Consider the following 10,950-nt stretch of genomic DNA (forward strand, 5'->3'; position numbering starts at 1 on the left):
TGAGCCTTCTTGGGGTCCTTCTTTCACCTAACTCAGCTCCTGATCATTTGTTGCTACCCGGCGAGGTTTGTTTTCCATTCAGGACTTTTTTCCTTGCCTTCACAAGGAGGCTCAGCCGGGACACCTAGGGGGAGTCCCCTCCCCTGGAAGGTGCTGCTCTTGGTGCTTCCATTCCGCCCACCCCTCTTCCACCTGGAGTTCTGCATCCTTCTCCCCAACCAGTTCCCAAATGTGGTGTCTTGGGGCTCAGCCAGGAACCCCTCCCTGCACTCCTTCCCTGCAAACCCCATGCATTTCCCATAAGCTGACAGCTCCCCTGATGTTCCAGACACTTCTGGCCTCTGGCTTGCTGTATATCCGGGTCCCAGTGGGTCTGCCTTCAAAGTGCATGGATGCCCCTCACCGCACAGCACCCCACCTCACCCCTGCTGCTGTAGAAGCCACCTGGTCTCCCCCCTCACCCTGCCCACCCCTCACTCTGTTCTCCACACAGCAGCCCAAGAGGTCTTTCTAAACACGCACCAGACCCTCCCCTGCTCAGGCCCTTCATTTATTCCCATCACACTTGGACGAACGTGCAAAGCCCTTTTCCTGGACCATCGAGACGTGGGGTCTCTGTCTCTGCTGCTGTCCCCTCGGTCCCCATGTTCCCACCGTTCCAGTCCCTCCAGACACTCCCCATTCTTTTTTTTTTTTTTTTTTGCGGTACGCGGGCCTCTCACTGCCGCGGCCCCTCCCGTTGCGGAGCACAGGCTCCGGGCGCGCAGGCTCAGCGGCCATGGCTCACGGGCCCAGCCGCTCCGCGGCATGTGGGATCTTCCCGGACCGGGGCACGAACCCGCGTCCCCTGCATCAGCAGGCGGACTCCCAACCACTGCGCCACCAGGGAAGCCCAGACACTCCCCACTCTTGGCCTCAGTCCCCTTCTCCCAGACTGGACAGGCCCGAACTAGCCCCAGTCTGGCCACGTGCCTGTATCCTCCGCTGCACTGCTTGCGCTCATGGATCAATGGTAACAGAGTCCCCTGTCCCCGGAGGCCTTCCACAAAGCCCACGTCGTGGATCAGCTATGACAAAGGGACATGGCCAAAGCAAAGCTCCTGTTCACGGCTCACTTCCTAGAGCAGGAACGCAAAGGCAGCTGTCCAGGCTTACCTTGGGGTCCCTGTCTTCCAATCCTGTGGGTTTTGATGCTTTCAGTGAGAATTCTGACCACTATTGCTTGGCTTCCTGAGTCGCCCTTGGGAAGGGGAAGTGGATCTGAGTTGCCTCTCCACCATTACAGAAGCGCAAGGCTGGCTTCTGATTCTTCAAGAGGACCCAGTGAGGCTGACGCCCGAACCACATAGAAAACAGACTTCTGACCCGCAGCCTGCAGCAGCCAGCCCAGGAAGCCAGCCTGCTGTCTCTAGGGACAATCCAGGAAGCTAAACAATAACCCCTGTAACAATCAGCCCCAAAAGGCCAGAATTTGGTCGATAACTGACAGCTTCCCTAATTTCAGTCCCTACCTCCAACTCAGGACCAACCAGAGAAAGCCAAACACGCTCCCCCAACCAATCACATGGGACCCCCCCTTCTAGTGAGGGCACCTCCAGCTTCCCCAGGCCCACAGCCCCCACCAGGGCAGCCCTGAGCCCTCCTTCTCCTCCAGGAAGCTGTCCCACTGCCCTGCCTGCCCTTGAGTCTCTGCCAAACCAAGTGATGGGAGCAACTCCCTCACTACAGCCAGCTCTGAACACACACCTCTGCCTTCCCCATCTGGTTGGTTTTGTTTATTTCCACACAAGAAAGCTAGATTTTATGAAAAATCTCCAATTACTCTTTTTTTTTTTTTTGGCTGCGTTGGGTCTTCATTGCTGCGTGCGGGCTTTCTCTAGTTGCGGTGAGTGGGGGCTACTCTTCATTGCAGTGCGCAGGCTTCTCATTGCCATGGCTTCTCTTGTTGTGGAGCACGGGCTCTAGGGCACGTGGGCTTCAGTAGTTGTGGCACGTGGGCTCAGTAGTTGTGGCTTGCAGGCTCTAGAGTGCAGGCTCAGTAGTTGTGGCACACGGGCTTAGTTGCTCCGCGGCATGTGGGATCTTCCCGGACCACAGCTCAAACCCGTGGCACCTGCATTGGCAGGCGGATTCTTAACCACTGCGCCACCAGGGAAGTCCCTCCAATTACTTTAATGTTGAGAACAAACATAAAATTTTAAATGTCATGGAGGTGACAGGGCTGCAAGGTTGTCATGTCTGTTGAGTAAAGTGGGAGCCTCTGACCTCTGACTCCTAGTGGCAGGAATTGTGGGAAACAGTTTTGGCCTCTTTTCTAAGCTGACAGGGTGGTGCTGTGGGCCCTGGCCTGGCCCTGGGGATGCGACCTGCAGGCTTGTACAGATCCACTCCTTGGTCCCTGTTCTCCCGGCAAGCCTTGCTCCACTCTCTGAGCTGTCAGGCCCCCATCATGAAGGAAGGGGTGTGCCTCTGGCTCCCTGGGCTTGTTGAAAAGCCCTCCCATTGTGAGCCCATTAGTGCTAATTCTCTACCCAAGGCTCCATCTGAGGCAGGACAAGCCCACTGGGCTTGGATTCAAGGGTTTATGGAGACACCACGAGGCGGGAGGCTCCACCCTGCTCTCCCCCTGATCACGGGGCTGGACCCCCACTTCCTCAGCTCCAGGACACCCAGGGCCCTGGTCCCACATTCCTTCTGCCCAGGCCTCACCCTTATCAGCAGGACAGGCAGTGGGCTCTCCCGGGGTCTCCCTGCCCCTCACGGTCCCACCTCCCAGTCAGCCAGCAGAGGGCCTTTCTGAAACATACTGGCCGTGCCCACCCACCCTGACATCTGGCCTGGCTCCATGCCCTGTGTGGTCCAGGTCTGCGGCCTCCCCAGCTCCCTCCCACTTGAGTGACGTGGTTATCAGACTCCCCTAGAACTGGGGTCCCCAACCCCGGGGCCGTGGCCCAGTACCGGTCGGCAGCCTGTTAGGAAGCGGGCCGCACAGCAGGCGGTGAGCGGTGGGCAATGGAATCTTCATCTGCCCCTCCCCGTCGCTGGCATTACCGCCCGAACCACTCCCGCCACTGCCCCCCGCCCCCCGTCCGTGGAAAAATTGTCTTCCACGAAACTGGCCCCTGGTGCCAAATAGGTTAGGGACCGCTGCCCTAGAAGACTCCGTTTCTTTGTGCCTGGCAGCACCACCCCTCATGGCCCCTGGACCGTCCACATCTTCCGGCCTCTCTCAGCCTCCAGGTCCCCAGCCGATGAGATGCCTGCACCAGTGCACACCTGGGACCAGAGGGCTGCATTCACCGGTGTCCCTGGCCAGACAACCAGCCTGGATGAATGGATGAAGAGTAGGGACCCTGAACAGGGGTGATGCCGTGGGGCGCAGCCGCCCAAGCCTTCCTACCAGGACCACCCGGCAGCCCCTGCAGCACACCCTTCACCCTGGATGTCCCGCTAACCCAGCAGACCCCATGGGAGCCCGAGGGGACCACAGTGCTGTTGGATCATGAGGGAAGGGGCAGGGCTCCCCGACAGCCCCACACCCAGGAGCCCTGAACAAGAGGTGCCGATAGAGCCTTGAGAAACTTGGGGGAGGAAAGAAATTTCTGGAGAGGAGCAAGAGGCAGGAGAAGCAACTGCTACATGCACTGACTTGGTAAGATCAGGGTGTGGAAAAGTTCATGAGCTGTGAGAGATCCGATGAAGACGGGACTCCCACCCAGGGGCCGTGATGGTCCCCACAGAGAGGGGCAAGCGTGTGAATGGCGTGGCCTCCCCTACCTGGTCTTGGGCATGAGAGTTTGGAGGAAACCCCAAACCCAGCTGACCCCACAGAACCAGTGGGGACACTATGCGCTTAGCTCACCATGTAACTGATGCTCCGGGAGATCACAGCTGAGCCTCAGTTTCCCCATCCATCCTGACACACAGGAGCTGTGCAGAGAGAAAAGGCCTGCAGGTCTTGGAAGAAGATGGGCTGAGGCCATGCCAGAGGGGCCAGTGAACACCCCCAGGGCCCGAGGACCCCACGTCCCTGCCCCGGGGCTGGTGAGCACAGGGAACATCATTCCTGGAAACTCCTGGTTCTCCGTCTAGCCCTCGGGGCCGAGAACCTGCCTGAAGTCCTGGCCTGCCAACACCTCTTGCCCCTCCCCTTCCCCCTAAGCCCACCGGGCCTGCATCCCCCCTGGCCTGGCCTCCCCAGCACCCAGCAATTAGAGCTGGCCTCCACTCCCCCTCCAGATGAAAAGTGCAGTCCCAGTCTCATGGCTGTGTGAAGGGTTCTCTTAGAAGCTGAGGAAATGGGTTAATGGTGGTGGCCTGCCAGGGAAGTGACTTGGTTCCCCACCACTGACCACCATGCTTTCCATAAGTCTTGAAGGCATGGGAGCGCTCTGAGTAAAATGTGACTGTACCACAACTGCAGCACAGCCCCAGTGACACGAGATTGCCTGGGGGGAACAGTCTGTGTATATATGGTGGGATGTGACAGATACACATGTGCTTACATAGGAAAAAGCCAGATGAAGGTGAACGAAGACATTAACAAGGTAGCTCCAGGACACAGATCATGTGTGATTTTCTTTTTCTTCTTTACGCTTTTCTGAATTGTGCAAGTTTTCTGCAATGTGTATCAATTATTTTTCTAATTTAAAAACTTTGAAATTATCTTCTAAATAACCTCAGTTGAAATCTGTAGAAAGCTTTCTAGATAAGAGGCACCTTCACTAATTTACCACCTCATGTAACCCTCACACCTACCCGTTAAGAAAGATGCTGTCGTTGCCTCCGTTTCATAGGTGGGAGAACTGAGGGGCACGTGGAGGGAAACGACCTGTCTGAGGTCACACAGCAAATGAGACCAGAGCCCGATTCCCAAGGACAGACTCCTTCCACGATGGGTTTACCCAGGGGCCTTAAATCTTGAGCCTTCAAATCTTAGGCAAGACTTCAACATTAGCCAATGCCCTTGTGTTGATCATAAAATACATTCTGAGATGTAATCTGCTAACAGCCCTCACCACCCCAAAAGTCTCAACCTAAATCACAGAGATCAGAGAATGTCAAGGACAGGAATGTCCGCTAACGTGCTATGCCCCAGGTGCCAAATGCTTTTGCAACACCTGGGTTCCTTAGGCAACATCCTCACCCCATGCACAGGTGAGAAACAGTAAATAGTTCAAGGTCACAGAACTAGCAGAAACAGGGCTGGACCCACCCAGGCATGGGTTCAAACCCTCCCGCTTGACCACTTCATGGGAAGGGCATTCATGCCACACCCTGTGTTTGGACTTCACCCCCCAGGTTGTATAGGAAGAATTTCAGATGGCAGGGGTGGCTGGGGGGAGGGACGGTGAGTGATAGGATCATGCTAATGTGCGAAAGCTCAGCTGGCCAGAAAGACCAGCATGGGGACTTCCCTGGTGGCGCAGCGGTTAAGAATCCGCCTGCCAATGCAGGGGACACAGGTTCAAGCCCTCGTCCGGGAAGATCGCACATACCGCTGAGTAACTAAGCCCACGTGCCACAACTACTGAGCCTGCGCTCTACAGCCTGAGAGCCACAACTACTGAGCCCACATGCCAAAACTACTGAAGCCCGTGCGCCTAGAGCCCATGTTCCGCAACAAGAGAAGCCACCACAATGAGAAGCCCGCGCACTGCAATGAAGAGTAGCCCCCGCTTGCCACAACTAGAGAAAGCCTATGCGCAGCAACGAAGACTCAATGCAGCCAAAAGTAAATAAATTTATTTTTTTAAAAACAGAGTGAATCTGAAAATAAAAGGAAAAAAAGTGAAGAGAAAGAACTTTGTAAGTTTTGTGCAGAATGAAATACATGTGCCCATCCCAACCAGGGATGTAAACTACGATTTTGGTGATTCCACATAAGAGTCAAATGCTCTTGTGTTCTCATTTAAACTGGCATTTCACAATATAAAGATGAATGGTGGGCTTCCCTGGTGGCACAGTGGTTGAGAGTCCGCCTGCTGATGCAGGTGACACAGGTTCATGCCCCGGTCCGGGAAGATCCCACATGCTGTGGAGCGGCTGGGCCCGTGAGCCATGGCCACTGAGCCTGCACGTCCAGAGCCTGTGCTCCGCAACGGGAGAGGCCACAACAGTGAGAGGCCTGCATACCGCAAAAAAAAAAAGATGAATGGTAATATTCACACTAATAATAGAAACATTTAATTTTAATTTAGCTAGAGTGACATTTTTAAAAAACACCATTTTTAAAAATGAGAGGCGTGGAAAAGAGGAAAACCTTTGTATTTAGTATCTTTACGAACACTTTCTTCCCACTTGTTGAACAAGGCACCCCACAAAGTATGTAGCCAGCCCTATGGTCAAGGAGGAAGGGACCAGGCCCTGTGACCCTATGACCACAGGTCCCATAGCCCAAGGGCTGTGTCCCAGGGAGCCAGAGGCTGGCGACTCAGTATGAGGCCACGGCCCTGTGGCCTGAGTTCCTGGTGTGGTCAGCCTGGCCTCAGACCCAGCATCTGAGCCAGGAGGACCCTGAGTCCTCCCGGCCGTGGTGTAGGGGGAGGGACAGAGAAAAGGGAGAGAAAGGTCAGCAGGGCCAGCCAGTGAGTGACCGTGGCCTGGCCACCCCTCACTTCTCTGAACCTCAGTACCCCGCTCTGACCTGTGCACTGCATTCTCAGACTGCAGGAGGGGAAACAGCCAAAGGGGGAGCATCTTGTGAGCTGCCAGTGTAAAGAGGCACCAGCAGGTAGCAAGTCGCCATTGGCCAGGACTCCAGACCCCCATCCCTGAAGGCCAGCACTGGCCACCCCGGGAGGGACCTGGGCTGAGGTCCGAGAACTCTGCTGAGGGGTCCTAGGGACTGAGACGGTGCTACATGGGGCCCGGAGTCAGGGAGAGCCAGGGGGACCTGAGCTGTCTGTCGTAGTGGCAGGGTGTTCCGGGCTAAAACATCTGGAAACGCGAGTACCCAGGGAAGCACTGAGGGGCTCTGTGTCAAAGGTCAAGAGGCCACAGGCCAGGCAGAGTATGGCCTGGACCAGGGGTGGGCACTGACCATCAGCACACGTGGTCACCCCGGGGCCACCTTCCCTGTCCAGGCCCTCAGGGCAGCAGGATCAAGGAAGTTTCCCCAGAGAAGGAGGGGCACGTCTCTTTGATGTTGGTCCCGCTCACAGGGCACAGGCGGGCCCTTCTGGGAAGAGGCCTTCCCAGTGTCCGCCCTGTGCAGAAACAGCCCTGACACTGTCCCTGCCCCTCCCTTTCTCGGATGCCCGACATTCTCTGCACAGAACATGCAGCCCATAAACTCAAAGACGGCCTATTCTTGCTGTAGAATGTTCAGGAAAAGACACCATGGGAGAAATAAAACGCCCCCCCAGATACCCCTGCGCCTGGGCTCCTCCTCCTTCTCCGTTACCTGTGGACCGTGTGCTGAACTGGACCTGTGACTCCCTCTCCCTGAAGGGCACCCCCACGACCACGGAAAACAACGCCACGTTGTGTTGTTGTGGATTCTATTTCTTCCTTCGTCTGCCCTTCATTTTCTTAATTCTCAGAGTAAACACGCATTACTTTCAAAGTGGAAAAAAATGGTCCACCTTATTAGGAATTCTTTTTTTGTTTACAAATGCGGCCCAAGGCAGCAGCTGCCCAGTCTGGGCTCTGTCCAAGCCGGAAGCCCCTCGGTCCCACTGGGGCAGCCCCAGCCGCCCGCCCTCCCCGCCATGCTCCTCCCCCCCACTGCCTCCTTTAAAGGTGCCCCGGGCCACAAGCCACCATCTGCCACCTGCCTGCCACCCGCCACCATGCGTTGTCTTGCCAGCCTGGCCCTGGCCCTGCTCGCCCTGAAGGCTGCCCTGAGGCTGGCCCCGGCCCTCCCCTTGCCAGGTAGGCCCAGGAGGGTCGTCCCGAACTCCCTCCCCTCCAGGTGCGCCCCTGAAACACTGCCGGACCTGGCAGTTTGGTAACTGGGACAAGAGGAGAGAACGGGGGAGGCACACCCCGCGGCGGGGTGTGTCAGTGACAGCAGAAGAGTGGGGTACTGCCCAAAGATGCCCGTGTGCTGGGGAACTAGAGCCACAGGGCCCAGGCCACTGTCCCAGGGTGAAAAGTGACCGGGCAGCTAACTGGGCATGGGGGGAGCCTGTCCTGGCCCCTCAGGGTCTTAACTCCACCTCCAGCAGTGCGCCTGACGCCTTGTTTCCTAATTTTCACAGCTGATTCACACTTTTGTCAGCCATGTCACATTTCTGGCAGATTTTTTCTTTCCTAGAAGCAGAGCGCTGGGCTGCTGGGGACCCGCCTCCCCATGGTTCTGTCCTTGCCCCACCTTGCTTTCCCCTGAGGAGCCCCAGGGGAGGCAGGATCCGGCCACCCCCCACCCACCTCCCCATCCTGTGTGCAGGGCAGGCGTGTGCTCAGAGCTCAGCTCCTTCTCTGAGGATTCCTGCACAATCTCCTGTGTCAACGATGAGAACTGTCCCCAAGACACCAGGTGCTGCACCAGGAGCCCCTGCAGCTGATCCTGTGTGGTCCCCCTCATAGGTAATGCCGCCGTCCCTGCGCCCCAGTGGAGCCCCATCTGGAGGGACGGAGGGACCAGCTTTGTCAAGGGTCCCCTTGAGCCAGCACTCCACACTCCGCTCTCAGTGAACCCCCCAGTGGCCCCATAAAAGCCCGGCCATGACACCGCTTCACCTGCTGGACCCACCGGAGGCCCAGCTGAGGCTCGCCCACTTCCTCCCAACATCACCAGTGCCCGGCTCAGCGATCCACGAGGGCTGCTGTCTCCCTCCCATCCTTCAAGCTCCAGGCCACCAAGGGGGGGGGTGAAGGTTGGGGGCCGCCGGAGACCAGCAGTGGGGCAGCCCCAGCAAGCCAGTGGACGATGAAGGCCTGGCCCGCCTCTCCCCTAGTACCTGTTCCAAAGGCTGGCTGCTGTCCCCGGGTGCAGGCCCTGCTGGCCCCAAAGCTCTGCTTAGAGAGAAACGAGTGCTCCAGGGATGACCAATGTATGGAGAACCAGAAGTGCTGCTTCAGCTCATGTGCCATGAGGTGTGTGGTCCCCGCCACAGGTAAGCATCCCGGAGACCCCACCCTCAAGACACCTTCCCGAGACACTGCCCTGGGGATGGTGGACTTGGCTTCTCCCTTTGCCTCCCCTGACCTTGGGGCCTCTGCAGGTCCCTGAGGGCAGTAAGACACAGGAGAGGGCGGGGGCTCAGGCAGCAGTGACCCAGGGCTGCAACAGCTGCAGGCCTCTGCATGTAATTGATGCCGTCGGGTTAGAGAGTGGGTCTCAGACTAGCAAAGGGGGCTCAGAGGAACACTTGCTTGGTGGGACTTGGTCCAGCCGGGCCCACCTGCAATGCTTGTGCCTTTGCCACTTAATCTGGGGAGGAGCTCTGGGTTAGGAGCCCAGAGACATGGTTCCCAGATAACAGTCCCTGCCAGCTGTGACCTCGCCTGCCTGCCTGCCCACGGGCGATAGTGAGGGCCCGAGACAGTAGTGTGGAGGGCTCACTGGCCCACACACAGCATCCCTCCCTCCCCTGCCTCCACCGTGACCAGGCTCCACCTCCTCTGAGGCCTCCACGTCCCCTGCAGAGGGCTCTCTCCAGTGAGGGACATCCCTGAGAGCCCCTGGCTGCCAGGAGTGACCGGTCCAAGTCCTCTCAGCCAGAATCTTCTCTCTTGGATCCAGTCAGCCCAAGATGCCTCCTACCTGCTGCTAATAAAAACCCAACCCACTCGGGGCTTCCCTGGTGGCGCAGTGGTTGAGAGTCCACCTGCCGATGCAGGGGACACGGGTTCGTGCCCCGGTCCGGGAAGATCCCACATGCCGCGGAGCGGCTGGGCCCGTGAGCCATGGCCGCTGGGCCTGCGTGTCCGGAGCCTGTGCTCTGCAATGGGAGAGGCCACAACAGTGAGAGGCCCGCGTACCGCAAAACAAACAAACAAACAAAAAAAACCACTTGGCTTCATGTCTCTCGGTCCTCTGTCTGTCTGTCCTTGGCACCTGCCCGGGGTGGCGGGAGGCGGGCGAAGCACACAGGCCTTGCCCCCAGGAGCTCCCCAGCAGGCCTGGAAGCTCCTGGAAGAGCCAGGCGCTGGGAGCTGGGGGCCATGGTGGCGTCTCTGGGCTGGGAGAGACTTGTCCACCAGGCTCTCGGTGCCGGCCCCTGGGGTCTGACCCCTTTCAGAGGTGCTGATGAATGGGGGCTCGGGAGCATGAGCAGAGGCTGCAGGGAGGGCTTGGGGCTCAGCGGCTGCCAGACCTCACTGGCTTTGACCAGCTTCGGGGACACACAGAGGGCAAGGTGTTAGAGGCTGTTCCTCAGGCAGCCTGGTTTAGAGCCTCCAGTGACGTGTGCATACCCCACCCCACACCCAGTGAGTGTCTTATAATTCATTTCAGCTCTGACAAAACCAGCCAGAGGGAAGTCCCTCTGGTCCAGGGATTAGGGCTCCACACTTCCACAGCCAAGGGCACGGCTTCAGTCCCTGGTTGGGGAACTGTGCAGCTCCCACAAGCTGTGCAGTGCAGTGCAGCCAAAAAACAAAAAACAAAAAACTACCCAGAGTTCAAGTCAGGCCCCACAATCAAGGGCTCAATCCCATAAGGCAGGGGTCCCCAAACCCTGGGCCACAGACTGGTACAGTTTGCAGCCTGTTAGGAACCATGTGGCACAGCAGGAGGTGAGTGGCGGGCGAGAGAGCGAAGCTTCATCTGCTGCTCCCCATCGCTCCCCATCGCTCTCCATCACTCCCCATCACTTCCCCATCACTCCCCCATCGCTCCCCATCGCTCTCCATCGCTCCCCATCATTTCCCCATCACTCCCCCATCACTCCCCATCGCTCCCCTTCACTTCCCCATCACTCCCCCATTGCTCCCCATCGCTCCCCATCGCTCTCCATCACTCCCCATCACTTCCCCATCACTCCCCCATCGCTCCCCATC

At 57.9% G+C, this 10,950-nt stretch overlaps 1 protein-coding gene across 1 annotated transcript; it reads left to right on the top strand.

Annotated features, from left to right (window-relative positions):
• Window positions 1–7,793: 7,793 nt before the first annotated feature.
• LOC114901800 (whey acidic protein-like) lies at window positions 7,794–10,717 on the top strand. The gene is given in 3 exon segments (XM_029233954.1): window positions 7,794–7,875; window positions 8,398–8,532; window positions 8,904–10,717. Coding segments are annotated over 3 exon segments (492 nt in total). The 3' UTR covers window positions 9,179–10,717.
• Window positions 10,718–10,950: the final 233 nt, after the last annotated feature.

This window comes from Monodon monoceros, unplaced genomic scaffold (assembly GCF_005190385.1).
Source record: "Monodon monoceros isolate NGI ecotype Baffin Bay Population unplaced genomic scaffold, NGI_Narwhal_1 Super_Scaffold_2, whole genome shotgun sequence".
In the NCBI taxonomy this organism is placed as follows: Eukaryota; Metazoa; Chordata; class Mammalia; order Artiodactyla; family Monodontidae; genus Monodon; species Monodon monoceros.